Genomic DNA, 22,870 nt, shown 5'->3' on the forward strand with positions numbered 1-22,870 from the left:
GCACAGGTCGACGACCTGTTACGTCAGGTGGCTGAACTGCAGGAAACGGTTACGAGGCTGTGCAGTGTTAGAGGAGCTGAGGCAGAGATAGACAGGTGGCTTCAGAATCATGTTCCTGTGGCAGAAACCACTGAGAATGAGGCACCGTGGACCCTGGTGACTCACAGGAGCAGGATTCCACATCAGCCTGCGCCCTCCACCATCACAATGAGAAACAGATATGAAGCCTTAATGGCTGAGGACACCCATGAGCAAAGTCTGCAAAGTCCCCCAAAAGGGGAAACTGTACCAGCAACACGCAGTGGACATCATAAAAAGAAACGACGAGTGCTTGTGGTGGGTGACTCTCGGTTGAAGGGTACTGAGGCACCCATCTGCTGGCCTGACAGGGAGTCACGAGAGGTGTGCTGCCTCCCAGGAGCCAAGGTCTGAGATGTTGCTGAGAGGGTGCCACAACTCATCAGGAAAACAGACTGCTATCCGCTATTACTATTTCATGTAGGCACGAATGACACTGAGAGCCGCAACCTGGGTAAAATCAAGGAAGATTTTCAAGCCCTGGGGGAGCAAGTGAAAAATATTGGCGCCCAAGTGATCCTCTCTTCCATTTTGCCAGTTCGAGGGAAGGGAGCAGCCAGAATGTGTATCGACTCCTGGCAACGTGGCTGGTGCCACCGTGAGGGGTTTGGCTTTTATGACAATGGGGTGTTCTTCAATGACGGCAACGTGCTGGGGAGGGATGGAATCCACCTGTCCAAAAGGGGTAGGGGAATCTTCAGCAGTAGGCTGGCTAATTTGGTGAGGTGTGCTTTAAACTGAAGGACTTGGGGGGTGGGTTCCGTGGAGAAAACGCTCACACCAGCATGTCCAAGGGGGGAGTAAGCCAGGCCAAGCAGTGTGGTGACAAAGGTTCCTTGGCTGTCTCCCAAGAGGTGAAACAGAAGACAACTCAAGTGTCTGTATACAAATGCACGCAGTCTAGGTAACAAGCAGGAGGAGCTAGAGCTCCGTGCCCACTCAGAAGGGTGTGACATCATAGGAGTAACTGAACCATGGTGGGACAACTCAAATGACTGGGGGATCGCAATGGACGGTTACAGGCTCTTTCATAAGGACAGTCAGGGTAGACGAGGTGGAGGAGTTGCACTCTACAATAAGGAAAAACCTCAAATGTATCGAAGTCAACTATGGTGATTGCAACTGCTCTATCGAATGCCTCTGGGCTAAAGTCAAAGGGGTCATGTCCAAGCAGGACCTCACAGTGGGCATCTGTTACCGACCTCCTAACCACGGTGACAAAGCCGATGAAGCGATATTTGGGGCACTAACGCAAGCTTCTGGCCAACAGAACCTGGTCCTGATGGGTGACTTCAACTCCCCAGACACCTGCTGGAAGAACAATGTGGCAGCTCGCATGTCATCCACCAACTTCCTGGAATGTAGAGAGGGCTGTTTCCTGATGCAAATGACAGACGTGCCAACCAGGAAGGAGGCGCTGCCGGACTTGCTATTCACAAACCGGGAAAGCCTGCTTTGTAATATCTCGGTTAGTGAGAGCCTTGGCTGCAGCGACCACAATATTGTGGAATTGGGGATCCTGCTGAGTGTGCTGAAGGGCACCTCTAAGACAAGGGTTCTGGATTTCAGAAGAGCAAACTTCAGTGCGCTCAGGGCTCAACTGGGAGGGATTCGATGGGAGGCTTCCATGGAATACAAAGCAGCTAATGAGAGCTGGGAATTCTTCAAGAACTCTCTATTGGAAGCACAAAGCCAGTTTATCCCCTACAAAGGGAAAGGAAGTAAGCGGAGCAAGAGGCCCTCATGGCTCAGCCATGACCTCCTGGGTCTACTCAAATCCAAAAGGGAAGCACACCAGAAATGGAGAAGTGGAGGATTGTCCACCGAGAACTACAAGGGCACTGCCAGAGAGTGCAGAGACGCAGTCAGAAACGCAAAAACCCAATTTGAATTGAGACTGGCTGTAGGCATAAAAAATAACAAGAAAGGGTTCTTCACAACCACAAGCAGAAAAAGAAGGAAAACATAGGCCCATTGTTAAATGGAAAAGGAGAGTCAATCACCAATGATGCAGAAAAGGCAGAGGTCCTCAACACCTTCTTCACCTCGGTCTTTACCAGCACTGTAGGGTCCCAGGCTTTGGGAACAAAATTGCCAATTGAACCAAACACCGACCCACCATCGGTGAAGGAAGAGTTAGTACATGAATTACAACAGGAGCTTGACCCCCACAAATCAATGGGCCCTGACAACATCCACCCGAGGGTGTGAGAGAGCTGGCTGACATCATCGCAAGGGCGCTCTCCAAAATCTTTGAGAAGTCATGGAGACCGGGGGATGTCCCAGAGGACTGGGGGAAGGCAAATGTTACCCCTATCTACAAGAAAGGCCCGAGGGAGGATCCGGGTTACTATAGGCCCATCAGCCTTACTTCAATCCCTGGGAAAGTTATGGAATGAATCCCCCTGGGGGCCGTCACAAGCCAAGTGAAGCACGTGACTGGGAAAAGCCAACATGGCTTCACTATGGGCAGATCGTGCTTGACAAACCTGGTGGCCTTCTATGACAAAGTGACTTGCCTGGTTGACATGGGGCGGGCGGTGGATATTGTCTACCTGGACTTCTCCAAGGCGTTTGATACGGTCCCCCACAGTCTCCTCCTGGAGAAATTAATGCATTATGGCCTAGACAAGTGGCCTGTGCAGTGGGTGGGGAACTGGCTGACAGGCCACACCCAAAGGGTGGTGGTAAATAGCTCCTTCTCCAAGTGGCGACCTGTCACAAGTGGGGTCCCCCAGGGATCGATATTGGGCCCAATGTTATTCAACATCTTTATAAGTGATCTGGGTACCGGCATCAAGTGTGGCCTGATGGAGTTTGCAGATGACACCAAGTTAAGTGGGGAAGTAGACACTCCAGAAGGGAGAGCTGCTCTGCAGGGAGGTCTGGGTAGGCTGGAGGAGCGGGCCAGCAAGAGCCTTATGAAGTTCAACAAGGACAAGTGTTAGGTCTTGCACCTGGGAAAACACAATCCAGGAGTGCAGCACAGACTGGGATCCACCTGGCTGGAGAGCAGCTCTGTGGGAAGGGACCTGGGGGTCCTGGTGGGGGGAGGCTCAACGTGAGTGAACAGTGGCTGCTGTGACCAAGAAGGCCAACAGGATGCTGGGTTGCATCAACAAGGGCATTGCCAGCAGAGAGAAAGAAGTCATCATCCCACTCTACTCGGCGCTTGTCAGGCCACCCCTGGAGTGCTGTGTCCAGTTCTGGTCCCCGCTGTACAAAAAGGATGTGGCCAGGCTGGAATGGGTCCAGAGAAGGGCCACCAGGATGATCAGAGGACTGGGAAGCCGCCATATGAGGATGGGCTGGGAAAGCTGGGTTTATTCAGCCTTGAGAAAAGGAGGCTCAGAGGGGATCTCATCCCCGTGTACCAGGACTTAAGGAGCAGCTACAAAGAAGATGGAGACTCCCTTTTTACACGGAGTCCCATGGAGAGGACAAGGGGGATGGACACAAGTTGCCCTTGGGGACATTCCGATTGGACACCAGAGGGAAATTTTTCACAGTGAGGACAGTCACCATTGGAATAATCTCCCCAGGGAAGGGGTTGACTGGGCCTTGTTGGACACCTTCAAGAGTCGTCTGGACAGGGAGGTGGGCCATCTTGTCTAGGCTGGGCTCTTCCTAGAAAGGTTGGACTAGATGATCCCTGAGGTCCCTTCCAACCTGGGATTCTTGGATTTGTTACAATCAAAATATCGACTTAGTTAAAGATTTGAGAATGACAAGGTCACCCAAAATTTACAGCAGGGCCGTACACACGGATGAGGTTTAACTCAAATCACACACATACATGGACAGACCGACAGCTCTAAATCAAATTGCACATGTACACACAGACAGGCAGACAGATTAAATCAAGCTGCGTGCGTACATCAATCATTAAAAGTTCTCTTTTCATGAATTTCATGAATTACTCACTTTTCTGTGCTGGCATTCATCAGTGCACAGCTGGTGAACCTCGCAAAGTCAGGCCTTTGAGTCCCTGCGAAATCGTCAATGGATGAGCCTTCACTCCTTGCGAAACCTCCCCCCAGAGGCGTCCCAGCCCCGGGAGAGATATGGGGTCACACAGCTCGGTCCCGGAGAGCTCCAAAGGTCTCCCTCATGGATCGCTGGATATAGCACAGAGATGATTGGTTTTGGGCAGTGTTTCCCATTCCAGCCAAACTTCGTGCTGAGTCACTCTGGTGTACAGCCCAGGCACAGACGGCCCAGGTGTGGCCAGGAGGTGCCTGACGCCAAAGTCACAGCACTTGTGACTAAGAGATTGGCACAATAAGGCTTATCCTGAGATCTGGGAGTGGACCACGGCGGGGGCTGCACCACCACAATGTGGGGGTCCATCACCCCTTGGGTCCAGCCAGCCTTTGGGTGTTTAACCCATCAGTTTCAGAGTCCCTAAGCATTGTGGGGTTTAAACCCAGGTAACCAGCGCTCCTTGGGACTGGAAATTTTGGGGTATGTGACACTGGGTGCCCATCGCTCTTGGCGGGGATAACCCTGGGAGCCCATCGCCTGGGGCCCAACAACACTACGGTGGTTAACCCCCATCTACCATTCAACCCAACACCACTGGAGTGGTTAAGGCTCATCTACCATTAGGCCCAACATCACTGGGGTGGTTAAAGCCTATCAACCATTAGGCCCAACCCCACTGGGGTGGTTAAAGCCCATCTACCATTCAACCCAACACCACTGGAGTGGATAAAGCCCATCTACCATTCAACCCAACAGCACTGGGGTGGTTAAAGCCTGCCTAACATTAGGCCCAACACCACTGGGGTGGTTAAAGCCTGTCTACTATTAGGCCCAACACAACTGGGGTACTTAAAGCCCATCTGCCATTAGGCCCAACACAACTGGGGTACTTAAAGCCCATCTGCCATTAGGCCCAACACCGCTGGGGTGGTTAAAGCCCGTTTATCATTAGGCCCAAAACTACTGGGGTGGTTAAAGCCCATCTACCATTCAACCCAACACCACTGGGGTGGTTAAAGCCCATCAACCATTAGGCCCAACACCACTGGGGTGGTTAAAGCCCATCTACCATTAGGCCCAACACCACTGGGGTGGTTAAAGCCCATCTACCATTAGGCCCAACACCACTGGGGTGGTTAAAGCCCATCAACCATTAGGCCCAACCCCACTGGGGTGGTTAAAGCCCATCAACCATTAGGCCCAACACCACTGGGGTGGTAAAAGCCCATCTACCACTAGGCCCAACACCACTGGGGTCATTAGCTCTTGTGGCCCATCAGCCTGGGTGGGTCATTGTACTTGAAGTTTTGAAACCACCTCTTTAGCCAGTTACGCTTGAGGGTTTTAGCCATCTGGGCCTACCAACCCTCGGGCCAATCACCTTTTCACTTGTTAACCCTGGGATTCCACTGCCCTGGGATCCATCACCCTTGCTGTGCTTCATCTCAGGGGATATTACGCTTGTTAACCCTGGGGACCCAGCATAATTTCAGCCTATCGCTTTCGGGGGCTAAACCCTGGCACCTGAGTGTCCAGTCAGCCACGGGCTGATTGAGAGCTTATCACCTCTAGGAGCCCTTGTCCTCTGGGTGGTTAACCCTTGTGCCCATCACCCTTGGGTGGTTAACCCTGGGCACCCATCATCCCTCGGGCCCATCACCCTTGGAATGGACCACCATGGGGACAATCACCACTCATAAGGAGTTTAACAAGGGGAAGTGCCGGATTTTGCCCCTGGGGCGCGGCAACCCTGGATGCACAGACAACGTGGGGAACGAGAGGCTGGGGTGCAGCTCTGCAGGGACCTGGGGGTTCTGGTCAGTGCCAAGTTGAACACGAGCCAACAGCGTGCCCTGGCAGCCCAGAGGGCCAACTGTGCCCTGGGGGGCATCGAGCCCTGCATCGCAGCTGGGCGAGGGGGGGATTGTCCTGCTCTGCTCCGTGCTGGGGCGGCCTCGCCTCGAGTGCTGCGGGTAGCCTTGGGCGCCACAGGACTTTAAGGGTATAAAGCTACTGGAGAGTATCCCGAGGAGGCCATGGAGTTGGGGAAGGGTTTAGAGGGGAAAGTGTATGAGGAGCAGCTGAAGTCCCTGGGTTTGTTCAGCTGGAGCAGAGGAGGCCGAGGGCAGCCCTCATGGCGCTCTGCAGCTTCCTAACGAGGGGAGAAGGAGGGGCAGGCGCTGATCTCTTCTCTCTGGTGACCAACGCCAGGCCCCGAGGGAATGGCAGGGAGATGTGCCAGGGCGGTTTAGGTTCAATATTAGGAAAGGTTCTTCTTCCAGAGGGTGGTGGAGCCCTGGAACAGGCTCCCCAGGGAGGCATCATGGCACCAGCCTGGCGATATTCCAGAAGCACTTGGACAAGGCCCTGAGAGACACGGTGTGAATTTGGGGTGTCCTGTGCAGGGACAGGGGTTGGACTTAATGCTCCTTGTGGGTTCCTTCCAGCTCAGGATGTTCTATGACTCTATGAGCCCTGGGGCTCCTCACCCTTGGAGGTTTGTACCCTTGGGGCCCATTAGCCCTGAGACACCCCACGGCCAGGAGCCTCCTGGGGTCTGTGTGAGCCCAAACTGTTCACCCTGGAGAAGACTTGGCTGTAGGGGTTCCCAACAAGTGGGATCTCAGCGGTGGCAGTGATGGGACAAGAGGCGCAGGGCACAGACCTAGACACAGTGACTTGGGAGGATGCTCTTTTACTACGGGGGTGACCGAGGCTCCTCAGGGAGTTTCTGGGGTCTCTGACTGCGGAGGGATAAAAGGCCACCTGGATGTGGCTGTGGTGGTGTCTCTGGGGCTTGCCTGAGCCCCTTAGCACCCTGTGATGGACTTGCTTCCCCCCATGGTCTCCCATGGTCCCTCGTGAAGCACCCCAGGACCCTGTGAAGGTTCCTGAAGCCCCCTAGGTGATCCTCCTGAGCACCCCAGGACCCAGTGAAGGTCCCAGCTGATCCCCATAGACCCTCCCAAGCCCTTCCAGGACCCCATGAAGGTCTCTGCTGCATCCCGGGGACCCACAAAGGCTTCCTGCGGTGGGGGTGGGGGGTGTGTGTGACACAGCGGGAGCTCAGCGTCTCCCCCAGGCCAGTGCATGGAGGCGATGGGCGACGTTGCGCAGCCGCTCACGGTGCTCAAGAGAGCGGTGCAGCCCGGGGGGGATGGGCGCCAGCCCCCCCCGCAGCCCCCAGCACCCGGCAGCAATGGTCCCCGTCGAATCGTTGTCGCCACCATGCAGCACCCCGCGGGCACACAGGTCCCCCCAGCACCCTCCGGCTGCCAGCAGAGCCTCCAGGGCCACCATGGGAGCGTCGTGGCCACTGCGGCCTGCCCACCCCTCCAGCGCCCAGCCCAGGTACGCCGCGTCCCGCTCGGCCGGTGACGGAAGGGGTGGCACCTGCGGTGGGCCACGACCCTCCAGAAGACCCCGGGATTCCAGGTACCTGCAGGGACATTAAGGTTACTGGGAACACTGGAGTCATTGAGGACATGGGGACACCAGGGTCACTGGGGATACTGGAGCCATCGAGGATGTGGAGACACCGGGATTACTGAGGATACTGGAGTCATTGAGGACGTGGGGACACCTGGGTTACTGAGGATACTGGAATCATTGAGCATGTGCAGACACTGGGGTCACTGGAGATACTGGGGTCATTGAGGATCTGGGGACACTGGGGTCACTGGGGGTGCTGGTGGTACCGGGGACATGGGTATATTGAGTTCAGCAGAGATACTGGAGACATGGAGACACTGGGGTCACTGGGGACACTGGAGACAGCCACTGGGGACACTGGGGTCACTGCTGTCACCAGTGACAATGGGGTAACTGGTGACACTGGGGGTCACTGGGCTGTGGCTCTCCAGCCACTGGGGACGTTGGGGGCTCCATGGCCATGGGTGCAGTGGGGACACCAGTAACACCAGGGACACAGAGGTCAGTGGATGGGGGTGTGGCCCTGGGCCACATTCCCACAGCTGAGGATGGTGGGGACATTGGGGACACTGGGGACCCTGGAGACCCTGCAGAGAGGCTGGGCACCAGGGTCAGCAGCGACACCAGTGCCAGTGGGGCAGGGAACACTGGGGCCATCCAGGCACTGGGGCAGAGTAGTGATACCAGTGCCCCCTCTAAACCCTTCCCAGTAGCCTCATGACCCCCTCCCAGTGCTCCCAGTGCCCCCACAGGACCATCCCAGTACCCCCTTACCGGTGCCAGGCACTCCCAAAGAAGGGCCAGGCGGCAGCATTGGCCTCCACGGCCACCCCGGTGCCCTCCACGTAGTCCCACGCGAGGGGCAGGACCCTCAGCAGCTCAGCCCCCCAGCACTCTGGGGGCTCCCCCCGAGCCCCCAGCGCCCCAAAGAGGGCCACCGCCAGCGCCCCGAGGTACCCTGCAGGGACAAGGGGTTCAGGGGGGGCTCCAGTGGCCCCTCCTCCCCCATCCCATCCTCCCATCTCCCCGCCTGACACCCACCCGTGGGGTGGTGGTGGGTCATGCGCCCACTCTCGATGCTCACCCGGATCAGCGTCGGCAGCTCCCAGGTGTGTGGGTACCTGCACAGACACCAGCCCTGTCCCCGCCCCATCCCAGTATCCCCAGTATCGTCCTTATCCCCACCCCACCACCCTTGTCCCCACTGTCCTGGTCTCCCCTGGCCCCGACCCCTCCATGTCCCTGTGACCCGACACCCCTGTGTCCCCACCACCCTGCCCTGACACCCCCATCTTCTCCCTGTGCCCATCCCCCCTGCCCCAACACCCCAAATCCCCATCCCTGACACCCCACATCCCTGTACCCCACCCCCCCATCCCCGACACCCCACATCCCTGTACCCCAGATACCCATCCCTGACACCCCCCACATCCCCATGCCCACCCCGCCCAGGCCCGACACCCCCACCTGCTCCCTGTGCCCCATCCCCACATCCCCGACACCCCAAATCCCCATCCCCACCATGCTCGCCCCATCTCTGCCGCCTCAGTCTCTCCCACCCCGCGTCCCCCCGCGCCCCCTCACCCCCAGCCGCTCCTGCTCCCGTCGCCCCCTCCCCACCTGAGGCCAACGGCCAGGCTGCGCATGGCGGCCCCACAGCCCGTGCCCGTGGGGTTGAAGGGGATGCGGTAGCCCTCGGGCTCCCCAGGCCGCAGCTGCGAGGTGCCTGGGAGGGGGGGTGGGGTGGTGGGGGTCGAGGGCATGAGACACACACACACACCCCCGACACCCCCCGACTGCCCGCAGACCCTCACCCCACTCACCCAGGATGCTGGTGGGCCCCGGCTTGCGACCCTCCATGTCACCCATGGCGGCCACGTAGCGCCGAGCCAGCTCCTGCAGGAGGGGTTCCCCCTCTGCGCCTGGTGGGGGGACTAGTGAGGACCCACCCCGGCCACCCCATGCCCCCCCCCAAACCTGAAAGGGAGGGGGATGACCCCCATTGCACGACCCCTCAATGGTGGGGGGAGGGAACACCACCCCATAGACAACCCAGCCCCCCTTTGGACCCCTAAAATGAGGGAAAAGGGGACACACACCCCCCATGGACACCCCCAAAACTAGAGGGGAATGTGACACCCCCCCCCATGGATGCCTCAGAACGGGGACACCACCCACCGGCTCCAAATCTGGAGGGGAAAGGGGATTCCCCCCCACCCCCCATCCATGTGGGACAGCACCCATGGACACCCCAAAATTCAGGGGAAATCCTGAGGGGGACCCTCCTGAGCACCCTAAATTGGGTGGGAAAGGGGCAACCACCCCCCCACGCCACCACACCCACACCCCTCCGAAGGGAAATGGGGACCCACCCCAATTATTTGCGGGGGGGCGGAATGGGGACCCTCACTGGGGCCCCTGAAAGTGGGGGGTAGAATTCGGATGCCCCCAAACACCCTCACAGACTTGCTGGGGACCCCCAAAAGTGCCTCCCAGGGCCCCTCCAGTTTGGCTCAGGGGTACAAAGGGGACCCCCAACCTCCCTCAGAACCCCTCTAAGCAACTCAGAGGTATAATGGGGACCCCCAACCTTCCCAGGGACCCCGCCCATACAACCCAGGGGTAAAAAAAGGGGGGGACACGCCCCGCCCGGATGCCATCCCTTGGGGACCTTCCCTGTGTCTGTGGGGTGTAACGGGGACCCCCACTGCCCCCCCTCCCCCCAACCTGTAGCCAGAGCCTCAGCGGTGGCGAGGTGGAGGATGGTGTCATCGCTGACGGGCCACTCAGGGGGCTCGAGACTGATGGCTTCCAGCCCCCCCAGTTCGGCCAGCTCAGCGTGGATCTGGGGGCCCGAGGTGCAGTACTCCCAGCGGCCCCCCCGGTAGCCGAGCGCATCCCCCACCCCGCTCAGCACCATGGCCGCTTCATAGGCTTCCACCGAGGGCACCCTGGGGGAAACGGGGGGCTTCAGCTTGGGGGGGGGGGGGGCGAGGGGTGCAGTGCTGGGGTGCACCGGGAGCCCCCCTGGGGAACTCACCTCTCCTCCATTGCGGCGGCAGCTGGGGCCGCCCGTCACATTCGGGGCGCGAGGCCAGCACTGGGTGGGGGCCCTTAAGGGGGCCAAGGACACCCCGGGGATTTGGGGGGGACAAAGGGGGGGCTGTCGCATGGCCATGGGGGTGAGTGAGGGGGGACGCTGGGGGTTCTGGGGGGGTGGCAGGGAGGGGAAAGGCACCAGGGGACCCCAAAAAGGCACTGAGAGGGGACTGGGGGGTCTCCGGGGGAGCACCCAGAGGGGCTTGGGGAGTACCCAAGGGGGCATGGAGGACCCTGGGGGGGCACCCTAAGGAGTCGGGGGGAGACCCATTAGGAGACAGGGGACACCCAAAAGGGCCAGAGGGTACCAAAAGGGGTGGGGGCACATGGGGGGCACCCAAAGGGGTGAGGGGAGCACCCAAAGGGGCATAGGGGCATATGGGGGGCACCCAAGGGGGGGGGGCACCCAAAAAGGCATGGGGGGGGACCCAAAGGGGCATGGGGGCACCCAAAGGGGTAGGGGGTGGCAACCAAAGGGGCACTCAGAAGGGACAGAGGCCTCAAGGGGATTTGGGGCTCGGGGGGTGGGGGGGGGGGTTGCAAGCGCCGGGGGAAGGCAGTTATGAGAGAAGGAGCAGCCCCAAGGAAAAAAATGTTTCTGCCAAAGATTTTCCCCCATTTATTTCACCCCCCCAAAACATGGCCCTGAGCTGTATTTTGGGGTGAGACCCCCCAAAACCGCTATCCTGGGGGTCCCACCTGGGCGGGGCAGCGAAATGCAGCCCTGCTCTGACAAGTGGGTACGGCTCCGACCTAAAACCGCTGAGTTTGGCTCTTCAGATATAATAAAAATAAGGGTTGGTTCTGGGCAGTGAGAGGTTAAAAGATCGTCCTTAAAATTCAGAGCCCTAATTATGGAGTCAAGCAGCAAAGCCCGGCCCAGGCCCGGTGCCAGGCCCAGGGAAGTGCGACTCCAGCTCCCGGCACAAGGTTTTCACCCCTTTTTTTTTTTGACCCAAATTATGCCAAACTAAACACAAATCTGTGTTCTGTCAGTAAAAATCCTGTCTGGGGTGGGGGCAGGGGGGTGGTAGTAAAATAGGTGAATTATGATGTTTAAAATTCATTGTTAGTTTGCAAAAATTAGGAGGAAAAAATTTTTTAAAAAAGTACAAAAAAATCGTACAAGGAATAATACCTTTTATTTCTCATATTTTTATTTGGAGGTACAGTAATTGAGGTTTCATTCTGCCACACCCCAAAGAAACCCCACACCCCGTGGGTCAGGGTCAGGGCATGGACAGGGCACCCCCAAACCACACAGGTCATGGACCCACAAGGACAGGGCACCCCAAACCCCACACATCAAGGACCCGCAGGGACAAGGCACCCCCAAACCCTGTGGGTCAGGGCCAGGGCACAGGCAGGGCTCCCCCAAACCCCACAGGTCATGGACCTATAGGGATAGGGCACCCCAAACCATGTGGGTCAGGGCCAGGGCATGGGCAGGGCACACTCCAAACCCCACACATCAAGGACCCACAGGGACAGGGCATCCCAAACCTGTGGGTCAGGGCCAGGACATGTGCCAGGCTCCCCCAAACCCTGTGAGTTAGGGCCAGGACGTGGGCAGGGCACCCCCAAACCCCACAGGTCAGGGCCAGGGCACAGGCAGGGCACCCCACACCCCGTGGGTCAGAGCCACGACACAGGCAGGGCACCCCAAAGCCTGTGTGTCAGGGCCAGGACATGGACAGGCACCCCCCAAACCCCACACATCAAGGACCCACAGGGACAGGACACCCCAAACCCTGTGAGTCAGGGCCAGGACGTGGGCAGGGCACCCCCAAACCCCACAGGTCAGAGCCAGGGCACAGGCAGGGCACCCCACACCCCGTGGGTCAGAGCCACGACACAGGCAGGGCACCCCAAAGCCTGTGTGTCAGGGCCAGGACGTGGGCAGGGCACCCCACACCCCTCGGGTCATGGGTCAGATGCTGCCACAGGCCTTCCGATGCTGCCCTACGCCTGTTCCTGCCTCCCAACGCCTCCCAGGGATGTCCCGAGCTTTCCCGGGGTCTCTGCGTTCGCACTGGCTGTTGCTCCAAACATAAAGCTTCAGCTCTCTGAGGATTCCCAATGCCCGTGGGTTCCTCACAGCCCACCCAGCTCTTAACAGAGCCCTGCTGATGTTCCCCTCGTGCCCAGGATATCCCAGGCCCAAACTCGCTCCAACCTCACCCCATAACCCACATAAACATGCCCTGAAATGCCACGTCTACATGTTTTTTGAACCCCCCCAGGGATGGTGACTCCCCCACCTCCCTGGGCAGCCTGTGCCAGGGCCTGACCACTCTTGAAGTAAAGAAATTGTTCCTCATACCCAATCTAAACCTCGCCTGACACAGCCTGAGGCCATTTCCTCTCATCCTATCACTAGTGACTAGGGAGAAAAGACCAACCCCCACCTCACTCCAGACCCTTTCAGGTAGTTGCAGGGAGCAAGAAGGTCTCCCTTCAGCCCAATATCTTCATCAATGACACAGTGGGATCAGGTGCACCCTCAGCACGTTCACAGGTGACACCGAGCTGAGCGGTGCAGCTGACACGCCAGAAGGATGGGATGTCATCCAGAAAGTCCTAGACAAGCTGGAGAGGTGAGCCTGTGAGAACCTCACTCATGAGGCTCAACAAGGCCAAGTGCAAGGTCCTGCACCTGGGTCAGGACAACCCCCGGTCTCAATACCGGCTGGGGGATGAAGGGATTGAGGGCAGCCCTGCGGGGAAGGACCTGGGGGTACCAGTGAACGAAAAGCTGGACATGAGCCGACAACGTCTGCTTGCAGCCCAGAAGGCCAACTGTATCTTGGGCTGCTTGGAAAGAAGCAGGTCGAGGGAGGGCATTCAGCCCCTCTACTCCGCTCTGGTGAGACCTCACCTGGAGTACTGTGTCCAGCTCTGGAGCCCTCACCACAGGAAGGACATGGACCTGTTGGAGCGGGTCCAGAGGGGGCCACAAAAATGATCCAAGGGCTGGAGCCGCTCCCCTACGAGGCCCAGCTGAGAGAGTTGGGGTTGTTCCTCCTGGTGAAGAGAAGGCTGTGGGCACCACTGAAAAGATTCCAGCCCCATCCTCCTGACAGCTGCCCTTCAGATATTTATAGGCATTGATGAGATCCCCCCTCAGGCTTCTCCGCTCCCAGCTGAACAAGCCCAGGTCTCTCAGCCATTCCTCCCACAGGAGATGCTCCAGCCCCCAAGCAGCTCTGTAGCTCTCCGCTGGTCTCTCCCCAGCACTTCCCCATCCTTCTGGAACTGGGGGGCCCAGAACTGCCTGCAGCCCCGCAGATGTGGCCTCACTGGGGCAGAGCAGAGGGGGAGGAGAACCTCCCTCGCCCTGCTGGCCACACTCCTTTCCATGCCCCCCAGGGCACCGCTGGCCCCCTCGGCCCCAAGGGCCCGGTGCTGGCTCAGGGTCACCTCGCTGCCCCCCAGCACCCCCAGGCCTTTCCCAGCAGAGCCGCTCTCCAGCAGGTCCCCCCCAGCCTGTGCTGGTGTGGGGGGTTGTTCCTCCCCAGGGGCAGGACCTGGCACTTGCTCTCGTTGGGTTCCATGAGGTTCCCCTGGGCCCAGCTCTCGCTGGATGCCGGCACAGACCCCGCCGTACCAGCCGCTCCTCCCGCATGGGGCTGTCGGGGAGGATGATGAGGGGATGCTCAGTCCCATCATCCAGGTCATCGATGTCTATATTGTCCAGGGCTGGCCCCAGCACAGACCCCTGGGGAACACCATGAATTACGGTGAGTTAGGTGAGTTACACCATGAGTAAGGTGGTGCTGGGCTAAGGATTTGGAGAAACTGAGGCCAAACAATGGCCAAAGGCGGCTCACAGAAGCCAAAGGCTTCGCTCGGGGGATGGGCGGGACCGCGGCAGCCTGGGAAACGCTCCCTTGGGCGCCAGGTCACTCGGCGTGTGCGAGCTCCTGCTGGGCGAAAGAGAACCAAAGTCCCAGGAAGAAAGAATGTCCCTGTGCGGAGGGGGGGGTGACGGAACAACCAAAAAGAAATGGCCAAAGACAGAAGCAGGAGGTTTCTGGTGATCAGAAGATTATAATTAAAAATACCAGAAGTTGAAGAAGGACAATGAAAAGTAAGGAAGGTTTGTGACATCATCAGGAGAAACGTTTCCTCACTCCTTGCTGGCTGTTTCAGATGCAAAGAGAGAAACATTGGCTGTTTTGACTCATCAAAAGCCACCGCGAAGCGTTTTCGGCCCAAAATTAACCTCCAGATCTTGAAATCTGCGACTGAAACATGAACATTGCCATCAAACCCCAACCCAGCCCCAAGTGGCGCTTCTGATTTTGGCAGAGGATTTTCCCAGGTGAGAGAGAACAGCTGGGGGTTTCTTAAATTTGTTTAACTTACAGAACCGTGGAGTCACTGAGGTTGGAAAAGACCTTGAAGATCATCGAGTCCAGCCCTTAACCCAGCACTGCCAAGTCCAACACTAAGCCACGCCCCTAAGCGCCACCTCTCCACATTTAAAAGATGTATAGAGGCGGCACTTCAGGGCGTGGTTTAGGAGACGTGGGGGTGTTGGCTTGGCAGTTGGACTTGATGATCCCAGAGGTCTTTTCCAACCTTAATGATTCTGTGATTTTATGATTCTCCACATCTTTTAAATACCTCCAGGGATGGTAACTCAATCCCTTCCCCGGGCAGCCTGTTCCAGTGCTCAAAAACCCTTTTGGTAAAGAAATTGTTCCTCGTCTCCAACCTAAACCTCCCCTGACACAGCTTGGGGCCGTTCCCTCTCATCCTGTCACTGGTGACCTGGGAGCAGAGACCAACCCCCCCCTCACTCCAGCCCCTCTCAGGCAGCTGCAGAGAGCGAGAAGGGCTCCCCTCAGCCCCCTCTTCTCCAGGCTAAACCCCCCCAGCTCCCCCAGCCGCCCCCCAGCACACTTGTGCTCCAGACCCTGCCCCAGCCCCGCTGCCCTTCTCTGGACACGCTCCAGCCCCTCCAGGCCCTTCTTGTCCCGAGGGGCCCAAACCTGAGCCCAGCATTCGAGGTGGGGCCTCCCCAGGGCCGAGCACAGGGGCCCCATCCCTGCCCCGGCTCCGCTGCCCTTCTCTGGACATGGTTTCCCAGGGCTGCCTCCAGACACCTTTTGAATATCTCCAGGGACTGAGACCCCCCCCCAGCCTCCCCGGGAAACCGGAGCCAGCGATCGTCACCCTCACAGTGAAAAAGTGTCTCCAGATGTTCTGAGGGAACCTCCTGTAACTCAGTGTGTGCCCGCGGCCGCTTGTCCTGGCCCCGAGCACCAACCCACTTTGGTGCCCCCTGCAAACTTGCTGAGTGTCCGCTCTGTCCCACCACCCAGCTGTGAGCCAGGAAAACTCTGCCTGCCCCCTGCCCAGCCTATGGCTCCAGCCTAACTCTAGGCTCTGGCCTAACTCTGAAACCAGTGTCTGGGTCCTGGCGCTGTGCACCTCACGCGCCACTTCAGAGCTGTCACCTCCAGCCATTGGTACCCAGCACCAATAAAACCAGGGTGAATCTGGTCACCTTCTCCTTCAGACAACCAGAGGTGGGATCCAGAATTGGAATCCGGAATTGGAATTCAGAATTGGGATACAGAATTGGAATTCAGAAGGAGATCCAGTGGTGGGATCCAGAGGTGGGAACCAGTAGGACAAACTCTCTGACCCTCCTTAATCACAGCGAGGGTGAGCAACCTCTGGTTCTCCAGCTCACCCTTTGACCTCTTGCAAGTGGCACCTACAGCTGCTGCCTGCTGCTCCCAGGCGGAGCGGCCAGCGCCCAGGACCCTGCAGACACGGCTCCCAGCACCTCGCTGTGCCGTCGGCCGGGCAACGCCTGGGGAGCAGCAAGGCCTCACTTCATCCCCATCCCCTGACAGTTCTCCTCGGGTTCATCCAATGCTGGTTCTTCTCCTTCAGTTCATCCAAAGCTGGTTCTTCTCCTTGAGTTGATCCAGTCCTGGTTCTTCTCCTCAGGTTCATCCAATGCTGGTTCTTCTCCTCAGGTTCATCCAATGCTGGTTCTTCTCCTTGAGTTCATCCAGTCCTGGTTCTTCTACTCAGGTTCATCCAATGCTGGTTCTTCTCCTCGGGTTCAGCCAATGCTGATTCTTCTCCTTCAGTTCATCCAATGCTGGTTCTTCTCCTTGACTTCATCCAGTCCTGGTTCTTCTCCTCGTGTTCAGCCAATGCTGGTTCTTCTTCAGTTCATCCAATGCTGGTTCTTCTCCTCGTGTTCAGCCAATGCCGGTTCTTCTCCTTTGGTTCATCCTGTGATGGTTTTTCTCCTCAGGTTCTCCCACGAGGCACCAAAGCCCAGAAGACGTTCCTAGAGAAGACGGAGACAAGGCGGACATAAAACACCTCAGCCCATTCCACACCTGCGGTACCTCCAGCAGCGGCCGCGCGTGGTGTTTGGTTTGAGCGGCGCCGCGTGCTGCCACGCCAAGGACCCGCCCTTCCGTGACGCTGCCCTCCGAGCCCCACCCCCCCGCGCTCCGCTGCCCTCCGAGCCGCTGACCGGGTTGTCCCACCTAAGAGACCTCTGCAGGACGCCAGCCGAGCCGTGCTGGTCCCTCTGCCAGGCGCTGGCCTCCACCAAGGCCGTAAGAACTTCCCGTTCGAGCCAGAGACACCATCACGCCTCTACAGTGGGCGTGTCTGGGGGCGGGGCCGCGGTTGGGGCGGACCCTCGTTGGCCAAAGACACCTCGTGACGACAGGTTTGGGCCCCAAACCTTGAAGAAAATGTCCTTTTCTTGGCAAAATTTGGTGCCTCCTCATCGTCGACGGTGGAGGGAAACACCCCCGACACCACCCTTGGGACGAGCAGGAGAAAGAAGGTGGAAAATTTGGATTTATCGCGGCCGCCGCTGCTTCTTTCGGCCTCTCTGACACACAGCCCTGTGTCGCGGCTTCCCATTGGCGGCCCGCGGCGCCACGGGGCCGTAATGCAGCTCCTGGTGCTCCTATTGGCTGTTTGCGCCCTGTGCGGGAGGAGAAGGACCCGGGTAAGGGAAGGAGTGAGGATCGGGAGAGAAAGGGATGGAAAGGGCATAAAGTGATCGCCTGAATTGGTGTGAATTGATGAAATGAAATAAATTAAATTTATTAATCCCATTAAATTGCTTTAAATAAATTAAATTACATTAAAATTATTAAATCAATTAAATTTATTTTAATTAAGTTTATTTAATCAATTAAATTAAATTAAATTTATTAAATCAATGAAATTGCTTTAAATTTATTAAATTACATTAATAAAATTAATTAAATCAATGAACTGTTTTAAATAAATTAAATTAAATTTATTGAATTTATTAAATCAATGAAGTTGCTTTAAATCAATTAAATTCCATTAACTAACTGTATTAAATCAATTAACCTTATTTAAATCCATTAACTTTATTTAAATCGATTAAATTACATTAAATTTATTAAATCAATGAAATTGCTTTAAATTTATTAAATTAAATTTATTAAATTAATGAAATGTTTTAAATAAATTAAATAAATTTATTAGATTTATTAAATCAATGAAGTTGCTTTAAATCCATTAAATTACATCAATTAAATTTATTAATGCAAATACATTTCTTTAAATAAAATTAAATTAATTAAATTTATTAAATCAATGAATTTGCTTTAAATTTATTAAATTACATTAATTAAATTTATTAAATCAATTAATTTTTAAAATCAATTAAATTAAATTCATTAAATTTCTTAAATTAATAAAATTGCTTTAAATTTATTAAGTTAAATTTATTAAATTAATGAATTGTTTAAAATAATTTAAATAAATATATTAAATTTATTAAATCAATGAAGTTGCTTTAAATCCATTAAATTCCATTAACTAACTGTATTAAATCAATTAACCTTATTTTAATCAATTAACTTTATTTAAATCTATTAAATTACATTAATTAAATTTATTAAATCAATGAAATTGCTTGAAATCAATTAAATTCCATTAATTAACTGTATGAAATCAATTAACTTTATTTAAATCAATTCAGTTAATCAAATTTCTCAATCCGTTAAATTGCTTTAAGTCAGTGAAGACGAGGCGCCGTCAGCAGAGGCGAAGAGGGGCCGGCGAGGGCCGAGCGCTGCCGCTCTGGGGCTGTCCCCAGCGCGGGGAACCTCCGACCGCGTCGCGTCCCCGCGACGTCGAGTGACGCAACGCCCCCCCCCCCCCCCCCCGACCGCGGCCCACGTGGGGCGTCGGTGCCGCCGCCCGAGCCCCGCTGCCCCGCGCCGTGGGGAGGAGGTTCTCGCGCCGCATTGGCCGCCAGCGCGTCGGGCGGCTGGGGGTGGGAGCATCCCGGAGAGATTCCCGAGAGAGCAAAGACCCGTTTTTCTCTAAAAAATAATGCTTTAATGAGAATTTTCTTCGTTCGTCTCTTCATTCACTGGCAGAGTCTCCAAAAAAACGTGCTTCGACCACGTCCTTCATCGATCAGAATGATCCTCGATCTCAGGACAACGCAGGAAACGTCTGGATTATCACCCAAAAGTGCCTTATTTGAAGCCTCGTCTCCAACCCCGGTGGAAAGAAAGGAGAAATCAAAAAAAGCCACGTCGGGTTTATCCTCCTTAAACCCACGTGGGCTTCCTGGGCGCTGGGAAAGCCCTTCCCACGGCGCCTGAAAGCCTTGGCCCGCGTCGCAGCCCGGCCCCACCTGGAGAACACCTGCCCAGACCCAATCCCAGGGGTTCGGGGGGGGGGGGGGGCAAAAAAAGCCACAGCAGCCCCTCAAAACGGCCGACGTTGCCCGTTGCCGGTCTCGGGGTGCGCTGGCCGGTCAACGGCATTGTGGGAATGTTGGGGGCGATGTGGAAAGCGGGGGGTCGGGGCGGGGTGGGTGGTCGGATCCCGTCGCCAGACATCTCCGGCCTCGACTCTCTTTGATTGGAGAACGGCATGGTGGGGGATGGGGAGCCCCTCAGCGTGGTGGATTATGGGGGGCCACCACCGTTGCTGGGTCTTCTTCTCACGTGGGGTCACCCCGTTGCGGGGGGGATGGGGGGCATCTGCTGGGGGTCGCCCTGGCTTTAAGGACCGAACACCAGGACGGGCAGAGGGAAGGGGGGAGGAGAAGGTGCGTTGATGATGCCACGCATAGAAGACGCCCTCCCCTGTCCACCCCCCACCCCCCATCTCAAGGTTCTCCCACCATGTGATGGGGCGCCCAGACCCCACCCCCTTCCTGGAGGACCTCCCAGAGGGTCTCGCTCTGGGGTGGCAACTCCACCGGTGCTGTCGTGCGGCCCCTCCCCGGCCCAGGGGGCAAACGAAGGTCCGGCGTCCCTCCCCCTCCCCGCGCCCCCTTCCTCCCCCGCGGTTTTCCTGCCTCCTTCCTCTTGCGCGAGCGTTTCCTGCCCGGGGCTGGGCGGAGGGGAAGTGGCACCCAACGGCCACGGCCACCACTGGTGACGGGGACGCCGAGGACCCACCAGCCAGGCGGGGGCTCTGGGAAGGGACATGTGAGTCCTCGAGGTACGGGAGAGGCGATTGGTGGGGCGGGAGGGCCTGGGAGCGCCTTGGCGGGGGGGGTGTCTTGGGGAGGAGGCGGGGAGGGTGTGACTGGGGGGTCTGGGGGGGGTCACTGGGGGGTCTTGGGGGGGGTCACTGGGAGGGCAAATGGAAGATCTGGGTGTACAACTGGGCTGTCTTAGGGGTGGAAACTGGGAAGTTCAATGGGGGCAAACGGGTGGTGTGGTGGCCCACTGGGAGGTGGGAGGGGGGCAACTGGGAGGTCTGGGAGGTGCCAAGGGGAAGGGGTGGGAGGGGTAAAGGAAGGAGGGGAAGAGACCTCGGGGGGGGGAGGAGGAAGGAGGGGTGGGGTGGGTGAGGGAGGGAGGGGCCTGGGAGGGGTGAGAGGGAGGTGGGATGGAGGGAGGAAGAGGTGGGTAGAGGGATGAAGGAAGGGGTGGGTGGAGGGATGGAGGAAGAGGTGGGTGGAGGGGTGAAGGAAGGGATGGGTGAAGGGAAGGAGGAAGAGGTGGGTGGAGGGATGAAGGCAGGGATGGGTGGAGGGATGGGAGGCAGGGCTGGAGGGAGACCTGCATTTTCTCTGGAGGATTATGTGTCTCCCTCCCCCCACAGCCCCTCCCCTGCCCGCTGCCGCAATGGCTTCACCTGCCACCAATGCCTCGTCCGCCACCAACGCCTCGTCCCCTGCCAGCGCCGCCTCCGTCCCCGTCCCCGGTGCGGCGCTGGCGCTGACCCTGCTGGCCGTGGCCGTGGCCGTGGGGCTGCCGGGCAACGCCATGGTCCTCTGGAGCTGCGTCGCCGCCCGCCGCCGCACCGTCCCCGTCCTCCTCATCTTCCACTTGGCCTTGGCCGACGTCGCCACCCTCCTCACCGGCCCCATCTACCTCCGGGCCTTGAGCGTTGGCCAATGGACCATGGGCATGGCCCTGTGCCGCGCGTGTCACTACCTCTGCGCCGCCGCCATGTACGTCAGCGTCTTCCTCATCGCTCTCCTGGGTCTCCATCGGTTCTTGGCCGTCTCCAAGCCGACGTTGACCGCGACGACGGCGGGCGGGAGCGCCGGCCAACCGGCTCACGGCGCCGCGGCCGTGACGTGGGCGGCGGCTTTGGTGTTGGCCATCCCCTCCATTGTCTTCCATAAGGTGGAGGGCGGGCACTGCCGGCGGATGCACGACACGAAGGTGTGGTGGGTGGTCCACAACCTCCTGGAGACCCTCCTGGGTTGGGCCCTCCCGTTGACCGTCGTAGCCGCCGGCTACGGGTTGCTGGTCCACCGGCTCCGGCAGACGCGATTGGCCCGTCGCGGCCGCACCTTCCGCCTGGTGGCCGCCGTGGTGGTGGCCTTCGCCGTCGCCTGGGGTCCGTATCATCTCGCCAGCTTATTGGAGGTGGTGGCGGCCCTACGGGAGGTGGCGACGGGGGGGCTTTGGAGGCGGTGGCCAAGGCCATCCGACCGCCGGCCACCGCCTTGGCCTTCCTCAGCAGCGCCACCAACCCCCTCCTCTACGCCTGCGCCGGGTGGGGGCTGCGGCGCCGCGCCGGGGGGGTCCCTCCTGCCCCGCATCCTGGAGGTCTCGGCCATCGTGGGCAGCTCCCGAGGGGGGGGGACGACAACGGCCAAGGGGACCCAGCGTGGGGGGAGGGGCGGGAGGGGCAGGGAGGAGGGGAGGGGCGGGGGGAGGGGAGGGGGGTACAACGGTGGGGGGAGGACGGCGGGGTGGAGGTGGAGAGGGTGTGATGGTGGGGAAGGGTCTGCGGGGTGGGGGGGGAGAGCCCCAAACCAACCTCTTCCCTCTGTTCATCTCCCCCTTCTCAGCCGCCCCTCCCCCACCTCCCCTCCCCCACTCCCCTTCCACCCCCCTCCCCTTATCAGCCCCTCCCAGCTCCCCCCACCCCTCCCCCCACCCCCAGCCATTCCTCCATCCCCCTTTCCCCAACCTCCCATCCCCCCACCTCTCCCCCCACCCCACGCCGTGGTGGCCCCGCCCCCCATCACAGAGGGGCGGAGCAAAAACACGACAACTCGGGACCCCTCTCCCCCATGGGGGGGTGTCTCGTGGGCATCGGTGTCACCTGAGTCTGTCTGTCTGTCTGTCGCCCAGGCCAGGAAGGGGCAGCATGGGATTGGCTGGTCTGGGGGGGGGCGGGGCTGGTCCTGGGGGGTGCTGGGACCATCAGGGGGTCTTGGGGCGTGGTTGGGGGTCCCAGGGGGTATCACTGGGGGGTCACAGGGGTGGGGCTCCAGTTAGAGCCCATGTGACATCACACACCGCCTGGTAGGAGGGGAGGTACTGCAAAGTGACCTCATGCATGACATCATCAGTGACAGCAGAGCTCAGCCCCACCCCCCCGCCCCACTCTGGCTGGTGGGGCAGCGTGTGCCCCACCCCCACCAGCACCAGTTTGACACTGACACCAAACTGGGAGGAGGAGCTGAGACCCCAGTGGGGCAGGTGGCCCGATAGCGCCCCATAACCTGTCATACACCCCATAGCACCCCATAACTAACCTCTCACATGCCCCATAACCTCTCACACACCCCATAGAGCCCCATAACTAATCTCTCACATACTCCATAGCGCCCCATAACCGCTTGCAGACACCCCACAGTGCCCCACAGCCTCTCACACACCCCCATAGCACCCCATAACCTCTCGCAGACCCTGCAGGGCCCCTGTTGCCCCCCATTTCTGAGTCCCCCTGCCCCACAGCCCCCCCCCAGGGCCGTTTCCCCACAGTCACGTGTCATGACCTGGGGGTCAGTGGCCGTGGGGCTGGCGGAGCG

At 58.1% G+C, this 22,870-nt stretch overlaps 2 protein-coding genes across 2 annotated transcripts; one reads left to right on the top strand and one right to left on the bottom strand.

Moving 5' to 3' along the window:
• Window positions 1-6,744: 6,744 nt before the first annotated feature.
• Window positions 6,745-10,585, bottom strand: LOC142048917 (ADP-ribosylhydrolase ARH1-like). Its single transcript, XM_075076247.1, has 7 exons — window positions 10,535-10,585; window positions 10,222-10,445; window positions 9,318-9,416; window positions 9,115-9,220; window positions 8,536-8,615; window positions 8,269-8,452; window positions 6,745-7,501 (listed from the first exon to the last, which is right to left on the bottom strand). The coding sequence occupies exons 1-7, from the start codon at window positions 10,543-10,545 to the stop codon at window positions 7,129-7,131; spliced, it is 1,077 nt and encodes a 358-aa protein (XP_074932348.1). The 5' UTR covers window positions 10,546-10,585; the 3' UTR covers window positions 6,745-7,128.
• A 9,156-nt stretch (window positions 10,586-19,741) lies between these two features.
• LOC142048915 (uncharacterized) lies at window positions 19,742-22,674 on the top strand. Its single transcript, XM_075076245.1, is given in 5 exon segments — window positions 19,742-20,075; window positions 20,698-21,491; window positions 21,494-21,625; window positions 21,627-22,216; window positions 22,665-22,674. Coding segments are annotated over 5 exon segments (1,830 nt in total). The 5' UTR covers window positions 19,742-19,771.
• The last annotated feature ends 196 nt before the right edge of the window (window positions 22,675-22,870 follow it).

This window comes from Phalacrocorax aristotelis, chromosome 29, assembly GCF_949628215.1.
Source record: "Phalacrocorax aristotelis chromosome 29, bGulAri2.1, whole genome shotgun sequence".
Taxonomy (NCBI): domain Eukaryota; kingdom Metazoa; phylum Chordata; class Aves; order Suliformes; family Phalacrocoracidae; genus Phalacrocorax; species Phalacrocorax aristotelis.